At 46.3% G+C, this 21,452-nt stretch overlaps 1 protein-coding gene across 19 annotated transcripts in view; it reads right to left on the reverse strand.

Moving 5' to 3' along the window:
* SRRM1 (serine and arginine repetitive matrix 1) overlaps nucleotides 1-3,280 on the reverse strand; it is a 29,730-nt gene extending 26,450 nt beyond the window's left edge. For 8 of the 19 annotated variants that reach the window (XM_063631547.1, XM_063631544.1, XM_055262707.2 and 5 more), the window contains exons 1-2: nucleotides 3,105-3,267; nucleotides 393-482 (exon numbers count right to left, since the gene is read on the reverse strand). In XM_063631547.1, the coding sequence (XP_063487617.1) occupies nucleotides 393-482; nucleotides 3,105-3,125 (111 nt within the window). In that variant the 5' untranslated portion in view covers nucleotides 3,126-3,267. Of the gene's footprint in view, nucleotides 1-392; nucleotides 483-2,717; nucleotides 2,867-3,104 lie in introns of those variants that run through there. The other 11 variants (XM_063631543.1, XM_063631542.1, XM_055262701.2 and 8 more) reach the window with 4 other exon arrangements.
* Between the last annotated feature and the right edge of the window lie 18,172 nt (nucleotides 3,281-21,452).

Genomic DNA, 21,452 nt, shown 5'->3' on the forward strand with positions numbered 1-21,452 from the left:
AAGCTCCGCCTCCTGGGTTCGCACCATTCTCCTGCCTCAGCCTCCCAATTAACTGGGATTACAGGCACCCGCCACCACACCCGGCTAATTTTTTGTATTTTTAGTAGAGACGGGGTTTCACCGTGTTAGCCAGGATGGTCTCAATCTCCTGACACTGTGTTCTGCCCGCCTCGGCCTCCCAAAGTGCTGGGATTACAGGCGTGAGCCACCGCACCCAGCCACAATCTGCTAATTCTTATATGGCTGTGCCACGTGTGGTGGCTAAAAGGTGGCTAATGTTCAATTATGTTTTTCTTAGCATTCAACTTACAATGCATCTCCAAAACAACCCCAGAACTTGAGTCAAGTAAGTGTGCTATAAAGATGCACAACAGTCTCATCCAGAAGAATACCTTTTTTTCTAGGCATTCTGCAAATTTCAGCTGCTTCAGTAGTTTCTTCTGTTTGTTGCTGAACCGATTATCCTGTTCTGCACTTGTTCCCTGCAGGAAGAGAATCACATCTTAATTAAGGGTTCAAAATTAAATCCTTACTTTTTATCACCTACAACCTTTATAGCCAAAATAGGGTAACCAAGTAAACACAATACAAAACCAGTTTTCATAGATGAGAAATGCATACTCTTTCCCCAACGTAGCTGACACTTGGAAAACTTGACTGGATTTTTAAATTATCAAGTGTATGTTCATCATAAGTCAAACCTAAAACAGCAGTATACAGCATAAAGCCAACACCTCCTCATATCCAATGTTGGACTTGATTTGTATCCTTTCACACCTTTTCCTATGCTAATAGACACGTAGGGCTTTTCTGTTTAAATGAGAACACATTGAAGCATTTGAAATTTCATTCTTTTTGGAAAGCCAGTTGCATGCTGGCAAAACTACTGTGGCAATGCATAGAAACAAGGTGAAAGGAAAAAAGAACATCCCAGGACTGTGCTGTTAGTCTTCTACAACTTTTAGGAACTTGGAATGAGTGAAAAAGACAGGGTTACCTAAATAAACTCAATTTCAGCAAAGAACCTGGAAAAATGAAAGCTTACAAATGCTACCTTAGATCATCGAGTGATCACTAATTATTCTTTTCATTTTGTCATTCCTACTGGCCCAATTAAACACGGAAATAACTGGCTGTGCCATCTGAAATGTACTGATTGGTTCACTGAGTTGGCCACAGTCCCTTGGAAAGCGATCAAAAAAAATTTTGTTTGAGAAGGTAAAAACTGTGCCACTACTTAGCCGTAAGATCGTAAACAAAGTTACCGAACCTCTCTGAGGATAGCTCCTTCCCTGCTAAAATGGAGGTATAGAAACCTACTCTGCAGGGTTGCTGTGTACATACCAGAAATAACATATGTAAAGTATCTGGCATGTGGAAGAAGTTCATTGATTGGAAGATATAACTTCTATACTAACTGAAATAGTGTATCTGGTTGGCAGGGTACTAGATAATGACCCTAAAATATTTTAACTTGGATCTTAAATCCAGTTAACTCTTGTATTTAAGGAATTGTAGGCTATGTATTAAAAACTCGCCCCTCTCCCAGACCTTTACCAATACCACAAGCAAACTTCATGTTAAAATTTGCTCATCAATCACCTTACTCTTTTATTTACTGGGACTCCTTTCCACAGAAAGTATTTGACAAAAGTCAGAACAGGCTTTCACTTGTTTCAAAATACTACTTGCACTCAGAAAATATTGAATATTTACTACAAAATACTTTGATGGAAATTACAAAATGGTCAGTTCATAAGCAATTTGCAAATTCGATAGGCTAATCTGAAACTATCATTCCAAAATAAGCATCTTACTGTTTGCCTAAGAACAGCTGGTTGTTCTTAGGTCAAATACTTGGGGGATAATATTCTAACATGACGAAAAACTCGTTGGCATGTTTAAAGCCAATTAAAGAAGGATTTCAATATCCAAAGATATTTTTACTAAAGTTCTGGCCCTCCCCCCTTCCAATTTTTCCTTTGAAAACACACAAACTGCAAATTACATGCTCTAAAGAGAAGAGCTAACGTGTATTTCAGAAAACGGAGATATTGGCTTAGACCAACTAGTTTCTAGATGGTTTCATTCTGCATTAACAGTTTGCAAGCCCTGAGAGACCAATGGTGCTCAACTCTAGTCCTGTGTCCCTTCTAGATCTTGACCTAGTGCTAATTTCCTACAGGAGGGGACTATGGGACACACAGGCTCCAGCACGAGCCTGATAAAGTGTGGGCCCCGAGAACCAACTACCACAGAGTAACTTCCCTGCCTGCAGGCGATGGGCAGACGACGCTGGCAGAGCCTAGGTAAGAGTCACCTTTCGCCAGCGGACTCCAAGAGTAAAACACGACGGTGGCGGGTGGTGAGGGATGTGGAGGGCGGGAAGAAACTGAATCACTCCATAACGTGCCTCCATACCCGCGCCTAGTTTTCGTTGCACCCTCTACCCTCACAGAACCTAACATTCACATTGTCCCAACAAGTTATCTACGTCCCCCTCCCTGAAGGGATATCAAATTGGGCGGGAGCTCCCGCGAACCCTGACCTGGCGCCTCCACGAAGGCTTAGGACCTGGAGGGAGGACGTTGGGGGGCGGGGAGGGCGCTTTTTCAAAAAAAGCCGCTGAATGCTGCTTCCTGTCCTCCCTCCCCTAAGGTGCTCTCCCAAGATGTACCCCTAAACCATATTTTCCCTGCCCTGCCGCCACCAGTGACCTTAGGGCTTCCCTTTGGCCTCCCACTCGGGACTTCCTCCTCCGGCTCCGCTAGGCCCTAGGACCCGGCGGCACGCACGGCGCTCGGCCTGCAGGCCCCGCCAGGCAGGCGGGCAGCGAGGTACCATCCTGGCCCATTCCCGCCGCCATTTTCCGGCCACCGTCGCCGCCGCGTAGGGGGGACCATTCCGGAGGAGGAGACTGCGCAGGAGCGCACCGGTCTCCGCCGCAGCGCGCGCGGGGGGGGGGGGGGTGCGCCGGCACTAAGAGGAATCCTTAGGATCTCCGAAGCTCCCCTCGCTGGCCACCCTGTCCCAAGCTAAGGGCTCCTACCAGGCCTTACGGAGAAGTCCCTGGCCTCACCCGAGCGCCCGGCGCTTCTACTTACGCGGAAAAATCCCGCGTCCATCTTGCCGCCTCGCTCGGAGATCGCTCCCTATCCCAGGGTACACCGCGCCGCCGCGACGGAGGGCGGGACAGGCGGAGGGAAAGCCGAGCGCCGGGACGCAGCGCGCGCCGTTGCGCCCGCCCCCTCCGGCCGACACGAGGCCGCGCCTGCTCAGTGCGCCGAGAACCCGCCACGCGTGCGCACGAGAGCCAGAGGAGGGGCGGGCTTCTGTCAGGCCCTAAACTGCCCGGTAGGCAGTGGAGGAGGCGAACCTGACGACCGCAGCCAATGGGAGCAAAAGGGAGTGCCGTCAAGTCGCCCCGCCCTGCAAATCCTTTTGTGGCGCGTGACCATCCTTGTTCGCGCAATGTGACGTGACTCATCCTTCGACCCGTAGTGGAAGAGGCTTGGCGTCTTGGAGTTCCATGAAGCGATTGAAGAGAAAGGCTGTTGTTACCTCAGAGTGACGCAGAAGAGGCGGCCCGTGCGCCGACGAGAGGCCTGCGGCCTCCCTCTCGTTGTGAAAGTTGTGGTTGTGTAGGTTTTACGCGTTTACCAGACGAGAGAGGATTGGCTGTAAAGTGGTCGAGCTTGGCAGCAGACATGAAATCTGCCTTTGTAGCCCAGCTTTTGCTCAGCCTTTGGAGGAAGCTGGAAGTGTCCAGTAGATGGGTTTCGGTTTCGGCGGCCCCGTAATCACGCCGCTGGGCAGGACGCCCGCGAGAGAGCCGTGGTCCTCGAGCTCTGTCAGGGGCTCTCCCCGGCCCGGGTCTCGGACTCCGAGAAGCACCAGCTTCCTCGCAGCGCCTCGCCTGGCCGCCCTGGTGCCTCTGCTCTGGCTGCGAGGGCCTCGGGTTGGATGCGCACTGCCAGATTTTCTTACTGTTTTAAAAATCATTGGCCGGGCGCGGTGGCTCACGCCTGTAATCCTAGCACGTTGGGAGGCCGAGGCGGGCGGATCACGAGGTCAGGAGATCGAGACCATCCTGGCTAACACAGTGAAACTCCGTCTCTACTAAAAATACAAAAAATTAGCCGGGCGTGGTGGCGGGCGCCTGTAGTCCCAGCTACTTGGGAGGCTGAGGAGGGAGAATGGCATTAACCCCGGAGGTGGAGCTTGCAGTGAGCCGAGATCCCGCCACTGCACTCCAGCCTGGGTGACAGAGTGAGACTGTCTCAAAAAAAAAAAAGAAGAAAGTTATTTTTATCTAATAAAGCAGAGACGGGGGTCTCTCTCTGTTGCTGGTCTCGAACTCCTGGCCTCCCAAAGTGCAGGGACTTAAGGCCTGAGCCACCGCGCCCGGCCCCACTCTGCCAGCTTTTTCGCAAGCGCTTCTCGCCCTTCTCGCTTCTCTTTCTCGGAGGGAAAGCAGGCGTCCCTTTCTCAGAAAGGCCTCCTCCTGCCGTCTTTTGTGTCGTTCCCGCCCCCCCCCCCCCACATTCTTGCCTCCCTTTTCTCTTTTTCCATGGCACTTAGCCCACCTGAAAGTATGTATGTGTTTGCTTTCGTGGCTGGAGACACCAGCTGTGTGCTGGCGACATCCCTGCATCTCCAGCTCAGACTTCTCTCCTGACCGTCCCACGTGCCCCAAGTTGAAATCCTTATTCCTTCGCCCTCCACCAAAACCACAAACGACCTGCCCTTCCCAGGGTCTTCCCTGGCTCCCACTGACCGCAGTGGCTTTCCTTTGGTGTAGGACGCAAGCGTGTGTTACTCTTCACTCCTTTCCTTTACCTCGGCTTTCAAACTATCAAGAAACCCTCCCTGCTGTCATCGTGGTTCAGGGCACCATCGTCTCTTCCCTGAACTGCGCTGGCCCCCTAACTGGTCTTCCTGCTTCCACCCTGGCCACTCAGCAGCAGGGTAGTTCTGTTAGAAAACCTTAACCAGACACTTTTCTCAAAACCTTCCATCAGCCTCTCATTTTTGTTAGGACAAAAGCCAAAATCCTACCTGATGCCCGCTATTTCTTGTTTGATGTAATCTAGAATGCTGTACTTCCAGATATCTTTTTTTTTTTTGAGACCGAGTCTCGCTCTGTCGCCCAGGTTGAAGTGCAGTGGCGCGATCTCGGCTCACTACAACCTCTGCCTCCCGGGTTCAAGCGATTCTGCTTTAGCCTCCCTGGTAGCTGGGACTACAGGTGCACACCACTACGCCCGGCTAATTATTGTATTTTTAGTAGAGATGGGGTTTCACCATGCTGGGCCAGTCTGGTCTCGAACTCCCAACCTTCACTGATCCTCCCGCCTCGGCCTCCCAAACTGCTGGGATTACAGGTGTGAACTACCACGCTGACCTACTCCTGGATATCTACTGGGCAAACTTAAAGTCCCCACTGCCCCCCTGCAGATGGGGTCTTGCTCTGTCTGCCCAGGCTGGAGTGCAGTGGCAGGATCTCGGCTCACTGCAACCTCCGCCTGTCAGGTTCAAGGAATTCTCCTGCCTCAGCCTCCCGAGTTGGGAGCTGGGATTACAGACGCCCGCCACCAAGTCCGGCTACTTTTTTATTTTTAGTAGAGTTGGGGTTTCACCATGTTAGCCAGGCTGGTCTGGAACTCCTGACCTCGTGATCCACCTGCCTTGGCCTCCCAAAGTGCTGGGATTATAGGCATGAGCCACCATGCCCGGCCTGGGCAAACTTAAAGTTTTTACTCGATGGTCACTCACTGAGGCCTAACCTGACTGCCTTGTTGGAAGTTGCTCGGATATCCGCTCTACATCCTGATGCCCCTTACTCTTTTTTTTTTTTCATAGCTTTTATCACCTTCTAATATGCATTTAACCTGGGTTTTGTTTGTTTGTTTTTGAGACAAGGCCTGGCTCTGTCACCCAGGCTGGAGTGCAGTCATGTGATCTTGGCTCATTGCAGCCTCCGCCTCCTGGGCTTAAGCCATCCTCCCACCTCAGCCTCCAGAGTAGCTGGGACTACAGGCCTGCACTACCATGCCCAGCTAATTTTTGTATTTTTTGTAGAGATGGGGTTTTGCCATGTTGCCCAGGCTGGTCTGGAACTCATGAGCTCAAGGGATACCTGCTTTGGCCTCCCAAAGTGCTGGGATTACAGGTGTGAGCCACTGTGCCCAGCAGTTTAACCTGTTTTTAATGTTTGTTTATTGTCTGTTCCCCACACTAGAATGTAAGTGCCCTAAAGTCAGGGCTTACTGCCTGTCTTGTTCATTCATGTGTCACTAGAAAAGTGACACATGGCATGGGTTCAATAAACATTTGTTCAGTGAATGAAGGCTTGTCAGATGGCCAAAGACAGGGAAGTGACAGGCCTCCACAGAACAAGCCACTTGACCAGATGGGAGCTATGAAATCACAACACCCCACATCTCCCTGACTCTTCTCTATGGTTCTGATTAGTCATTCTGTTTTAGGCTTCCTTCACTGTCTCTGTCTGTTTGCTGTCAATCCTATAAATGTTGTTTTTTCTGGTAGTTCTGTCATTGACTATTTTTTCCCTCAACAAAGGTGCCCTCTCTGACCTCTCAGTTTTGATTACCTTTCATATTTCACACCTGTGTATCTCAGGCACAGGCCTGCTCCAGACCTATATTTTCAACTTCCTGCTCACCTATTCACTTGGATGTCCCGTAGGCACCTCACACTCAACATACCCTAAACTGAATTCATCTTCATCCACTTGCCTTCAACCTTCTGGTTTCCCATTTTCAATGAATGAGCCCACCTTCTTTCTATCATGATTCTTCTCTCTTCCTCACACTCTACAACCAACTCTTGCCGTTTCACCTCTCTTAATAATGCCTCCCTCTCCTCATCCCTTACTTCTAAGTTGCAGCCACAATAAACTACAGATGCTTGTCTGATTATGAACAGATTTAGGTTTCGAATGGCAATTTATTTGTCTATATATTGGTAAGCCTAAAATGACTAAGAGATGATTCAAATGGCACCTCTTCATCAAGCCTTTTCTGAACAACCTTCCAAAAAGGACACCCTCAATCCCCTCTGTCTTACCTTTATTTTTTCTTTCTTTCTTTTCTTTTGGAGATAGGGTCATTCTGTAACCCCAGCTGGAGTGCAGTGATGCAATCACAGCTCATTGCAGCCTCCTTGATTTCCCCAGCTCAAGCAATCTTCCTACTTCAGCACCCTGAGGAGCTGGGACTACAGGTGTGTGCCACCACACCCAGCTAATTTTTAAATTATTTTTTAGAGACGGGGGCTTTACTGTGTTGCCCAGGCTGGTCGTGAACTCCTGGGCTCAAGTGATCCTCCCACCTCAGCCTCCCAAAGTGCTGGGATTACAGTCGTGAGCCACCATGCCTGGCCTATTTTTCTTTTCTTTCTTTCTTTTTTTTTTTTTGGAGACAGGATCTCACTGTGTCACCCAGGCTGGAGTGCATTGGTGTGATCTTGGCTCATTGGTGTGATCTCGGCTCACTGCAGCCTCCACTTTCTGGGCTCAAGTGATGCTGCCACCTCAGCCTTCTGAATAGCTGGGACTACAGGCTCACACCACCACGCCTAGTTAATTTTTGTATTTTTTTCTTTTCAAGATGAGGCTTCGCTGTGTTGCCCAGGCTGGTCTCAAAATCCTGAGCTCAAGCAGTCTGCCTGCCTCATCCTCCCAAAATGCTGGGATTGCAAGCATGCACCACTGTGCCCAGTCCTATTTTTTTTTTTTTTTTGAGACGGAGTCTTGCCATCTCCCAGGCTGGAGTGCAGTGGCACGATCTCGGCTCACTGCAACCTCCGCCTCCCAGGTTCAAGCGATTCTCCTTCCTCAGCCTCCCGAGTAGCTGGGACTACAGGCATGTGCCACCACGCCCGGCTAATTTTTTGTATTTTTAGTAGAGACAGGGTATCACCGTGTTAGCCAGGATGGTCTTGATCTCCTGACCTCGTGATCTACCCACCTCAGGCTCTCAAAAAGTGCTGGGATTACAGGCATGAGCCACCGTGCCCAGCCCCTTATTTTTTTTTAATAACACTTAACATTTCCTGGGATTATTATCTATTTTGTTTATATGTTTACTATCTTCTTCCTTTTTAAAAAAAAAATAAAAAAAGCTCTATGAGGGTGTGGATTTGCCCATCCTTGGAGCTCAATAAACATTTGTTGAAATAAGTATATGAATGACAGTCTAAGGCTGGGCATCATGGTTCATGCCTGTAATCCCAGGACTTTGGGAGGCCAAGGCGGGAGGATTGCTCCAGGCCAAGGGTTTGAGACCAGCCTGGACAACATAGTGAGATACCCCCAACCCCACTGCCCCACCTCTATTTTTAAAAAAGAGTCTAAGGCTCAGTTTCCAAAGGTATTTCTATCAATGAATGTCCGTTGGGTTAAAATGTTACAACCACTGATTCTATCAGTAAGAGTCTATACTGGAAAATCCGCTGTGGCCAATGAGCTACCTCCCTGATGATCCCTGCAAATGCAGTGGCTAACTACTTGGCAGTGAAAGTTTTTGCAGACACCACCTGTTGCTCACTTTGATGCTGGGCAGAACAAAATAGGTGTTGGCTGGGCACAGTGGCTCGCACCTGTAATCCCAGCACTTTGGGAGGCTGAGGCGGGTGGATCATTTGAGGTCAGGAGTTCAAGACCAGCCTGGCCAACATGGTGAAACCCCGTCTGTACTAAAAAATACAAAAATTAGTCAGGCAGTGGTGGCACACGCCTGTAATCCCAGCTACTTGGGAGGCTGAGGCGGGAGACTCTCTTGAGCCTGGAAGTGGGAGGTTACGGTGAGCCAAGATCGCGCACTGTACTCCAGTCTGGCCAACAGATTGAGACCCTGTCTCAAAAAACAAAAACAAAAAAACAAACAACCAAAATAGGTCTTAATGCCGAGAAGCCACTCCTAGTGAACCTACCGTGGCTCTTTTGCTGGGTCTGGTCTTTGAATCCTCAGACTCTGAGCCTCAGAAAGCTGATAGGCATCCAACCTTGGTGCCGATCCTCGAGGCACAGACTCAGATTGTTCCATTTCATCAACAGCTTTTCCTCATTGCTTGGTGATTGATGTTGATGGTTTAGGAGTTTCACCTGTTGCTTGTTCCCTGTGTTCTTCAGAATCCCTCCTACTGAACATTTATTCCATAGGCCGGGGCAGGTTTTATAATTTTCTTATTTTTATTATCATCTTCACTTTTGTTTCCATCGTTTGCCTCTTCCTTCCAACTCTGCTTTTGTGTTTCCTGGATACAACAGGATGAACAGTCTTTCTAAAATACTTAAAAAAGTATAAAAATATATAAGCGTAAATTTACCTAGCAAGCTGTGGAATCAAACCAATAGCTGAGATGAAAATGACTGAAGAATAGAAACAGATGCATTTGCTCCAGGAGATATTTTTGAGCACATTAGTGAGTATGTTATCTATTGCCGCATAACAAATTACTCCCCAAATTTAGCAACTTAGAACAATAAACATTTGTTATCTCTCATTGTTGCTGTGCATCATCTGGGGAGGCTTAGTTGGGTGATACTGACTCAGGGTTTCTCAAGAGTATATAGTTAAGGCTACAGTCAACTGGGGCTGGAAAATATATTTCCAAGAAAACTCACTTATATAGCTATTGGCTAGAGGCCTCAGTTCCATCCCACAATGATAAGGCATCTTTGGTTTCCATGACATGGCAGCAAATGACCCAAAAGAGAGCAAGACAGAAGCCACAATGTCTTTTGTACCATAACCTCAGAAGTCATGCACAATAGTTTTTATAATATCTTATTGGTTACACAGGTTACCCCCATTAAGTGTTGGAAGGGACTATAGAAGGACATCAATATTATGTCCTGTAGCAGGGGGAGGGTCATTGGGGGTCATCTTGGAGGCTGGCTACCACAGTAAGTGTGTAAGTTGAAACTATTTCAGTGTAGCAGCTTGTATACTTCCAGATCTAGAATGGATGTATTCTTTCTCTCTTTCTCCCCTCAGATCTTTGCACATATTCTGTTCCCTTGGTCTGAAACCACTGTTCCCAGCCCTTCCTTTGCCCTCACCACTTTGCCTTTCTACCCTTTAGCCTTTAACTGGCCAGCTCTGATTCTTCCTTTAGGATTTAGTTTAGATATGACTTATTCCAGGAAGCATTTCTGCTTAGTAGGGCTCAGTATTTATCATCTGATTGTCTTTTAGGGGGTTGCTGAGCCTCCCAAAATCCCTGGGTCTAGACCTTCCAAAACAGGATTCAATTTTTCACCTATGGTCTCATAGCATATTTTCCACTATATTCTAATCATATATATATATAGATAGATAGATATTATATATATTATAGATATATTATAGATATTATATATAGATAGATATTATATATGTATATAGAGATATATACACACACACACACACACACATACATGCCAATCTCTACTCTGTTGCCTATGTAAGAGGAACTGTTTGGAGACAAGGAGTTTGTCTCTCTCCTCTCTTTTTTCTCAGTACCCAAACCAGAATTTGGCAAATAGTATGTTCTAAGTAGATGTGCAACAAAAATGTACCTTGGCCAAAATACAGAATGGTTGAGTGTTTAAAATGGTATTTTGCCAAAGCTGAAGATTTACATCATACAATAAACTTTTGAGATAAAAGAGTAAACTTTTGTTTTTTTGAGATGAAGTTTCGTTCTTGTTGCCCAGGCTGGAGTGCAGTATCGATGCTGTATGATTTCTGAATTTCTCTTGGTCTTCTGTATTTTTATTCCATTGTCAATAATTGCATGACACTTTTATTTCTTGCTTCTCCATTCTATAAATAATCAGATTCACTGAGGTTAACTGTGTAAGGCCAGAAGTCTCTTGGCAAGAGAAATAAAAGCTTAGTTGAATTTATCATTAATACATAAAGCTGCCAAACTATAAAATTTCTAGTTGGGTTTGCATACACAGATATCAAATAGATGAGACATGGAAGTAGCAATCTGGGATTTCCTGAATCTCAGTTTTCTAGTCTGATAACAAGAGTCACTAGATGGCGTTCTACTCTCTCAGTGTAATGTGCCTCTAATCGGGCAGGACTTGTTACAAGACTAAGTAAACTATCAAAAGAGCATGTAGTTTGATTAGTTGTTTTTACTGAGCCCTTCCTATATGCTTAGCATGGTGTTCTTAGATAGTAAGGGGCACAAAGGAAGTGTAAGTTAGTCCTTGGAGAGTTCATAATATTACCAGAAGAATAACAGCAACAGGCATCAGAGAAAAACATAACATCTTTGCTTGTCATCCCATGGAAAGACCTCTACAGATGTTATATTCAAGTATTATGTTTGCTTTTTTTTTTTTTTTTTTTGGAGACAGAGTCTTGCTCTGTCACCCAGGCTGGAGTGCAGTGGCACGATATCGGCTCACTGCAACCTCCGCCTCCCGGGTTCAAGCAATTCTCTTGCCACAGCCTCCCGAGCAAAGCTGGGATTACAGGCATGCACCATTATGCCGGGCTAATTTTTGTATTTTTATTAGAGATGGGGTTTCACCATGTTGGCCAGGCTGGTCTTGAACTCCTGACCTCAAGTGATATTCCCGTCTTGGCCTCCCAGAGTACTGGGATTGCAGACGTAAGCCACCATGCATTTTTTTTTTCTTTTCTTTTTTTTTTTTTAGATGGAGTCTCACTCTGTTGCCCAGGCTGGAGTGCAGTGGCACAATCTCAGCTCACTGCAACCTCCGGCTCCTGGGTTCAAGCAATTCTCTGACTTCAGCCTCCTAAGTAGTTGGGATTACAGGCGTGTGCCACCACACTTGGCTAATTTTTGTATTTTTAGTAGAGACGGAGTTTTACCGTGTTTGCTAGGCTGATCTCGAACTTTTGACTTTAAGTGATCCTCCCGCCTCAGCCTCCCAAAGTGCTGAGATTACAGGCGTGGGCCACCGTGCCCGGCCATGTTTGCATATATATATATATATATATATATATATATATATTTTTTTTTTTTTTTTTTTTTTTAGATGGAGTCTTGCTGTGTCGCCAGGCTGGAGTGCAGTGGCATGATCTCGGCTCACTGCAACCTCTGCCTCCCAGGTTCAAGCATTTCTCCTGCCTCAGCCTCCCGAGTAGCTGGGACTACAGGCACACACCACCACGGCCAGCTAATTTTTGTATTTTTAGTAGAGACAGGGTTTCACCATGTTGGCCAGGATGGTCTCATCTCTTGACCTCATGATCTGCCCACCTTGGCCTCCCAAAGTGCTGGGATTACAGGTGTGAGCAACCGCACCCGGCCCATGTTTGCATATTTTTAAAACAAGGGCTGGAAGAATAAGAGCAGCACCCATCAGATGGGAAATGAAGAGCCATGGTTGGAATTCCCTGTACCTGTCTATGTTCTCTCTGTATTTAGATGGTAGTACTTTTCTTTTATATGGGATTTCATAATAATAATTACCATTTTGGGGGGATCATATTATGTCAGGCTTTATGTTCATGCTTTAAACACTTTAGCTAATTCAGTCTTCACAATAATATCTAGCAGATTGTTACAGGCAGAATTGTCTCCCCCTCCCAACCCCTGGCCGAATTGTCTCCCCCTCTCAACCCCTGCCCTGCCCCTTCACCATCTCCAAATTCATATTGAGGTCCTAACCTCCAGTACCTCGGAATGTGACTGTATTTGGAGATAGGGTCCTTAAAAAGGTAATTAAGTTAGAATGAGACCATGAGGTGGGTCCTTATCCAATATAACTGGTGTCCTTATAAGAAGGGGAAATTGGCTGGGCACAGTGACTCATGCCTGTAATCCCAGCACTTTGGGAGGCCGAGGTGGGCGGATCACTTCAGGTCAGGGGTTCGAGACCAGCCTGGCCAACATGGTGAAGCCCCATCTCTACTAAAAACACAAAAATCAGCTGGGTGTAGTGGCAGGCGCCTGTTGTCCCAGCTACTTGGGAGGCTGCGGCAGGAGAATTGTTGAACCTAGGAGGCGGAGGTTGCAGTGAGCCAAGATCATGCCACTGCACTCCAGCCTGGGTGACAGAGCAAGACCATGTCTCAAAAATAAATAAGAAGAGGAAATTAAGAGACAGACATACACACAGAGGGAAGACCAAATGAAGACATAAGGTGCAGACGGCCACCTATAAGCCAAGGAGAGAGGCTTCAGAAGAAAACAACCCTGCTGACACTTGATCTTGGACTTCCAGCCTCCAGAACAGTGACAAAATACACTTCTGTTGCTTAAGCCACCCAGCGTGCAGTACTTTGTTATGGCAGCCCTAGCAAACTAATACATAGGTATTATTCCTATTTTACAGATGAGTACAGTGAGGCATGAGAAAAAGTGAGTTGTGTAAAATCACACAGACAACATACAACAGAACTTACTTTCAGGGTTTGGTCCATCTGCTTAGGGTTGAGACCACATTACCAATTGCTTGACATTCGTGTAGGTGCTAAAGCAAATGGCTGGAGGAGGGAATGTAGACAGATCTTATCTTTCTGGTGAATGAGCAAACAAGCCTTTCTTCATTTGGCAGTGACTGGCCTCCCAGTTGGTTTTCAAACCCACAAGGTGAGAGGAAGGGAAAGCCAGTGAGGCCTGTGCCAATTTTCTTCACCTTCAGGCCCAGGAACACTTGGACAGCAGGGGTCATAGTGGTCAGTGATTAAAAATCATCCTTGACTTCATTTAAAAATAATCAACCCCTCTTGTTGCTGTAAGTGGCCTTTCTTTTTTCTCTTTACCTCCCACACCCAAATTCCCTAGCTAGGCAGGGTCCTTAACACATTGTCTTGTAAATGTAGGGCTGGCTAGAGACCAAATATGGCTAGAGACCATTCAGCATATATGAATTTGAAACAAGACTTCTCTTTTGACTCTGGAGAATTGTAGTCCAGTTACCCATGGGCAATAGATAAAGACCCTTAGGCTGGATAGGTATGAAGATGAAGTCTGTGAGTCCATGAATTATTGAAGTCCAAGTTCTAGCCCGTGAGGGTTGCTTACATTGCAGGGAGGGTCATCACCTCTTATCAAGTGGACAAATTGCGGCTATTTGCTTATATGTCAAACCTACAACCAGGTAAGTGGGGGTGGTAGAACCAGGATGTGCAGCAATCACATCTAGAATCAACATATTCACTAATATGCATATAGCCAATATGCACATAGCAAGGATGTGAACAGCACCACCCCTATGGAAACCATTCACAGAAAGGAAGCTCCCAACTACAGAACAGAAGAAGGCTAAGCTTTCATAGCTCTATAACACTGGCTTCCACAACAGGAATGCCTGTTATTCTTCCATTCTGCTAAGTCTCAGGCAGCAGCTGGAAAGAGAGTGAGGAGCTTCTATATGTACAAGGCAACTAATGGACCATCATAGACACTCACCTAGACATTAAGATACTGTGGCCTTGGCTGGGCTCAGTGGCTCATATCTGTAATCCCAGCACTTTGGGAGGCCAAGGTGGGTGGCTCACTTGAATCCAGGAGTTTGAGACCAGCCTGGACAACAGGGTGAAACTCTGGCTCTACAAAAAATAAAAGATTAGCTGAGTGTGGTGGCATTTGCCTATATTCCCAGCTACTCTGGAGGCTGGAGGACCGCTTAAGCCCAGGAGTTAGAAGCTGCAGTGAGCAGTGAGCTATGATTTTGCCACTGAACTCCAGCCTGGATTTTTTTTTTTTTTTTTAAAAGAAAAGCTGTTTTAGTGGAAGCTCAAGAGATGGGTTAATGGGTGAAGGAGAGAAATCTTTATAATGCCCTGAGAGGCTGGAGGCTAATCTATATAATAAAAAGGAAAGAGTGTTGGCTGGGTATGGTAGCTTATGCCTGTAATCCCAGCACTTTGGGAGGTAGAGGCGGGCGGATCATATGAGGCCAGGAGTTTGAGACCAGCCTGGGCAATATAGCGAGACCCCATCTCTACTAAAAATACAAAAATTAGCCGGAATGGTGGCACATGACTGTAATCCCAGCTACTGGGGAGGCTGAGGCACAAGAATTGCTTGAACCTGGGAGACAGAGGTTGCAGTGAGTGGCCACTGTGCCACTGTACTCCAGTCTGGATGACAGAGTGAGACCCTGTCTCAAAAAGAAAAAAAAAAAGAGGGTTAAAGAGAGAAAAGATTGTTTGGAGAGGAAGAGGCAACAGAGCAGCTACAGGTATCAGGGAACTGAACAGAAGTAGAAAGGATTATTAACCGGATCCCCTTTGCTGGTTTTTGAAAAATATAATTGGATTTTTGGATTTTTTTTCACTATTTTTGACTACTGGACTCTTTATTTGAGTGTGTGATACTAACATCTGGGCCATAAAGGACCCAAGTTTTATTCAGATTATTCAGATACTTAAAACAGAGAAAAATGACTCTTCACTTATTATTATCATTACTACTTTTAGAGACAGGCTCTTGATCTGTCCCCCAGGCTGGAGTGCAATGGCACAACTATAGCTCACTGTAACCTCAAACTCCTGGGCTCAAGCTATTCTCCTGCCTCAGCCTCCCGAGTAGCTGGGACTACAGGCATGTGCCAAATGTGCCAACATGCCTGGCTATTTTTTTTAAATTTTTGTAAAGATGAGAAGGTCTTAGGCCGGGCGCGGTGGCTCACGCCTGTAATCCCAGCACTTTGGGAGGCGGAGGCGGGTGGATCACGAGGTCAGGAGATCGAGACCACGGTGAAACCCCGTCTCTACTAAAAATACAAAAAATTAGCCGGGCGTGGTGGCGGGCGCCTGTAGTCCCAGCTACTCGGAGAGGCTGAGGCAGGAGAATGGCGTGAACCCGGGAGGCGGAGCTTGCAGTGAGCCGAGATTGCGCCACTGCACTAGAGCCTGGGTGACAGAGCGAGACTCCGTCTCAAAAAAAAAAAAAAAAAAAAAAAAAAAGAAAGAGAAGGTCTTGCTGTGTTGATCAGGCTGATCCCAAACTCCTGGCCTCGAGCAATCCTTCCACCCATCTACATCTCCCAAAGTGTAGGGATTACAGGCATGAGCCACCACGCCCAGCTGCAATGCATTTTTGGTGTTGATGGTCAGGAGGTTCAGACATCAAGCCTGCCATAAAACTCAAGTTTACTTCTGCTTTATTATAAACCCCTCTCACACCAGCGTGATTCCAGTTCACCTGAAACTCTAAGAATATTCTGCCATCTTGCTAGGTGGTCCTCTGTGATTGCTGTGGTGAGTTATTGAAGGCTTTTTTTTTTTTCTCTCTCTCCTGACTGACATTTGTGAATCCAGCCATGTACCAGAGGTTTGTCATAAACCCCTGGCCTATGAGGCCATCTCCCTGGACAAGAGAAGTGTTTTCCGCTGTAACCCACAAAAACTGGGTAGGAAAGGAGAGTAGAGTCATGTTTAGATCTCTTGGGTTATGATGAAAATTGCTTAAGAAAATTAGATTTTAGACAATTTAATTATGGGCATGTGTCAGAATTTTGTTACAATCATGTTACAAGGGAAAAGGATTTTAGTAAGCCAATTAATAAATTTGCTCTCCTAAAAAATGAAAATGAAAATGAGTACATAATCACTGCTAGAAGAGATAAAGAAAGAAAAAAGGATTGGTTCAAGATTACTAGGCTCTTAATAGAATACTCACAGGTAGCCTGTCAGAAAAAAGTCAGTTGGATAGAAGTTTTTTTTTTTTTTTTTGAGACAGAGTCTCACTCTGTCGCCCAGGCTGGAGTGCAGTGACGTGATCTTAGCTCACTACAACCTCTGCCTCCCGGGTTCAAGAGATTCTCTTGCCTCAGCCTGCTGAGTAGCTGGGACTGCAGGCATGCATGCACCACCACGCCCGGCTATTTTTTTTGTATTTTTAGTGGAGGTGGGGTTTTACCATGTTGCCCAGGCTGGTCTCAAACTCCTGGCCTCAAATGACCCACCCGTCTCAGCCTCCCAAAGTGATGGGATTACAGGCATGAGCCACCATGCCTGGCACCCAGAATAAGTCTTAATCATAGTTCATCAGAAAATAATGTAAACATTTTCTCAAGAATAGTATTTTTGTTCCTAGAGAAAAACTGGGAATTATATCCCACAAAAACATTTTGTGGGAAATCTCTCCTGAGATTTCCCATCTCTTCAGCCACTATTTAGATCTTTTCCTGTAGACTCTCTAACAAATTTATCATTGTTATTTAAAATTCTTTGTTAATTCCAATGTCTGGGCCATTTGTAGGTCTCTTTCTGTTGACTGATCTTTTGCTTTGTCATAGGTCACAGTTCCCTGCTTGGTTGAACATCAAATAATTTCATTATGTACTTGACATTATGGATAATGTGTTGTAGAGACTGGATCCTGTTACTTTCCTCTGAAGAATGTTTTTATTTTATTTTTATTTGGTAGAGAAAGGGTCTCACTGGCCAGGCGCAGTGGCTCATGCCTGTAATCCCAGCACTTTGGGAGGCTGAGGTGGGTGGATCACCTGAGGTCAGGAGTTCGAGACCAGCCTGGCCAATATGGAGAAACCCCATCTCTAAGAAAAATACAAAATTATCTGGGCGTGGTGGCATATGCCTGGAATCCCAGCTACTCGGGAGGCTGAGGCATGAGAATCGCTTGAACTCTGGAGGTGGAGGTTGCAGTGAGCCAAGATCACACCACTGGACTCCAGCCTGGGCAAGAGAGCAAGACTCCATCTCAAAAAAAAAAAAAAAAAAGACCGGGTGTGGTGGCTCATGCCTGTAATCCCAGCACTTTGGGAGGCCGAGGCAGGTGGATCACGAGGTCAGGATTTCAAGACCAGCCTGGCCAACATGGTGAAACCCCATCTCTACTAAAACAATACAAAAAAAAAAAAAAATTAGCCGGGTGTGGTTGTGGGCACTTGTAATCCCAGCTACTCGGGAGGCGGTGGCAGAGAATTGCTTGAACCTGTGAGGCGGAGGTTGCAGTGAGCGGAGATCACGCCACTGCACTCCAGCCTGGGTGACATAGCGAGACTCTGTCTCAAAAAAAAAAAAAAAAAAAAAAAAGAAGGGGTCTCACTATGTTGCCCAGACTGGTCTTGAACTCCTGGGCTCAAGCGATCCTCCCACCTTGGTCTCCTAAAGTGCTGGGATAAAAGATGTGAGGCACCACACCTGGATGTCTACAGAATGTTGAGTTTTATTCTAGCAGGCAGTTAAATTACTGACAGATCATCTCACCTTGTGGAGGCTTGGTTTTACGCTTTGTTCAGGTAGGCATGTCAGTAATTGGAGTCTCAGAAGGAAAGGATAGAAATAAGAGGGCAAGGCTGGGCAGGTGGGCGCGGTGGCTCACGCCTTAATCCCAGCACTTTGGGAAGCTAAGGCAGGTGGATCCCGAGGTCAGGAGTTCAAGACCAGCCTGGCCAAGATGATGAAACTCTGTCTTTATTAAAAATACAAAAATTAGCTGGGCATGGTGGCGGATGCTGTAATCTCAGCTACTCGGGAGGCTGAGGCAAAGAATTGCTTGAACCCAGGAGGTGGAGGTTGCAGTGAGCCAAGATTGTGCCCTGCACTCCAGCCTGTGTAACAGAGCGAGATTCGTCTCAAAAAAAAAAAGCTGGGCACGGTGGCTCACACCTGTAGTCCCAGCACTTTGGAAGGCCAAGGCGGGTGGATCACCTGAGCTCAGGGGTTCGAAACCAGTCTGACCAACATGGAGAAACGCCATCTCTTCTGAAAATACAAAATTAGCCGGGCGTGGTAGTGCATGCCTGTAATCCCAGCTATTCGGGAGGCTGAGGCAGGAGAATTGCTTGAACCCGGGAGGCGGAGGTTGCAGTGAGCCAAGATCGCGCCATTGCACTCCAGCCTAGGCAACAAGACCGAAACTCCGTCTAAAAAAAAAAAAAAGAAAAAGAAATAAGAGGGCAAACATTTTTTAAAGAAATATTAGCCAAAAATTTTCAAAATTTGATTTAAAAACAGTACCCAAAGATTCAGGAATTGCAACAAGATTTCAGGAGGATAAATATAAAGAAAACTGGGCTGGGCATGGTGGCTTACATCTGTAAGCCTAGCACTTTGGGAGGCCAAGGTAGAAAAAGCGCCTGAGCCCAAGAGTTTGAAACCAGCTGGACACCATAGTGAGAACTCATCTCTACAAAAAATAAACAAAAATTAGCCAGGTGTCATTGCATGCTCTTGTAGTCCTAGCTCTCAGGAGGCTGAGGTGGGAGAATTGCTTGAGACCTGGAGGTTGAAGCTGCAGTGAGCCAAGATCACACCACTGGACAACACAGACCCTGTCTCAAAAGAAAAAAAGAACAAAGAAAGAAAATAAAACCACGCCTGGGCACATAATTGACAAACTTGAAAACCAAAGATAAAGATAAATCATTAAAAGCAGGCCAGGCACGTTGGCTCACGCCTGTAAACCCAGCACTTTGGGAGGCCAAGGAGGGCAGATCCTTTGAGCCCAAGAGATCCAGACCAGCCTGGGTAATATGATGAAACCCTATATCTACAAAAGATACAAAATAATTAGCCGGACATGGTGATGCATGCCTGTAATCCCAGCTATTCAGGAGGCTGAGGTGGGAGGATGGCTTCAGCCCAGGAGATCAAGGCTGCAGTGAGCCAAGATTGTACCACTGCACACTCCAGCCTGAGTGACAGAGTGAGACCCTGTCTCAACAAACAAACAAACAAAAGAAAGAAAAAGAAAAAAAGATACTCAAGTGGAGCTATCAAGTTGTGTGTTGGCCTTTCATGCCTAGGATTCAGGAGAGAGATCTGATGCTACACATTTAGGAGCTGCAGCATATAGATGGTATTTAAGTCATGAGGTCAGATGAGGGTACCAAGGGAGTGAGCATAGGTAGCCTGGAAGTCTGACAGCAAACTCAGGCTCTCCATTATTTAGAAGTAGAGAAAATGATGAGGAGCCAGCAAAAGAGATTGAAAAGGAACGGCCACTGCATTCAAAAGAGAACCAAGAGAAGGCAGCGTTGCAGAGGCCAAGCAGGAAGATAATTCCAGAAGGAGGAAGTCATAGGCTATGGCCCATTTGGCTAAGTAAGTAGATAGATGAGGGTGGAGGATTGAGTAGATTTGGCAAGGACAACTTAGTGCAACAAGAGATGAAAGCCTGATGGGAGAGGGCTCTAGAAAGACCAGGAAGAGAAGTGGATGTAGCAGTAGAGACAGCACTTTCGAACAGGTTTGCTGTCCAGGAAAGCAGAGAGGTTGAGCAGTGCTTTGAAGGGGCCTGTGTGCTCAACAGAGGGTTCTTGTTGGTTTTTAATCTGAGACATAATAAAGAAATTAGAGGAGGATGTCTATAGTGGGGAAGAAAAGTAGAAGTGGGGCTGGGCGCGGTGGCTCACACCTGTAATCCCAGCACTTTGGGAGGCTGAGGCGGGCGGGTCACCTGAGGTCAGGAGTTCGAGACCAGCCTGGCCAACATGGTGAAACCCCATCTCTACTGAAAATACAAAACAATTTGTCCGGCATGGTGGTGGGCGCCTGTAATCCCAGCTACTGGGGAGGCTGAGGCAGAAGAATCGCCTGAACCCAGGAGGAAGAGGTTACAGTGAGCCAAGATTGCACCACTGCACCACTGCACTCCAGCCTGGGTGACAAGAACAAAACTCCATCTCAAAAAAAAAAAAAAAAAAAAACCCATAAAAACAAACAAACAAACAAAAGTAGGAGTGGAAATTCAGGATGAAGTAGAAAAAAATTATAAAACAAGAGGGGCTCTACATGGTCAAAGATGACAGTGTGCCATGAATTGGAGAGAATGGTAGAACCATCTCATCTGGGGACCGAGAAACAAACAAAATGAAATAAACATCACCCTCTTATCCCCTTTTTTTCTTTATTAAGTGGAGCAAACTGTCCAATTCACAGATCCTTCAATTCGAGGTTGTAATTATGCATATATTAATTTTTAAAAATCTCTTTTACTCCCATGGGCCTTCCAGGGCAAGAACTGGAAAGCTGGAAAGAATGAGTAAGTTGGTTGTTATATTTCTTCAAGATCAATTAAGCCACTGCAGCATTCTGTAAGAGCACGGGGGCCCAGGTAAAATGTATTCAAGAGATTGAATTTCAGCCAGCGAGGAACCCTCCCTGATAATAGCTGAGCCGACAAAGAGGGTTTCATATCGCCAAAGACCTGAAGGTCAGTCTTGTTTCTACCTGCTTCTCCCAAATATGGACAGTCTGGCAGCGGCCGGGATGGTAGTATCTGCTGAACCACAGCAGTTTGCTTCTTTGCCAGGAAATTTTCTGTGAAGGGAATGGGTGTCCTGGGACAAAGGGCTACAGAGCTGAGACAATGCCCCTGCTGTGTGCCCCCATCCAGTGGGCCTGAGACGATTCCTGGGGACATTTTTGTTGGGTTACTCCACACCCACAAATAGCTACTTAAAAAAAGAAAAAGAACAAAACTTAACAATTAGTGGGCTATTTGGAAAAGGCATTTTAAAACTAACAGATACACAG

Source organism: Symphalangus syndactylus, chromosome 22 (genome assembly GCF_028878055.3).
Source record: "Symphalangus syndactylus isolate Jambi chromosome 22, NHGRI_mSymSyn1-v2.1_pri, whole genome shotgun sequence".
Classification (NCBI taxonomy): domain Eukaryota; kingdom Metazoa; phylum Chordata; class Mammalia; order Primates; family Hylobatidae; genus Symphalangus; species Symphalangus syndactylus.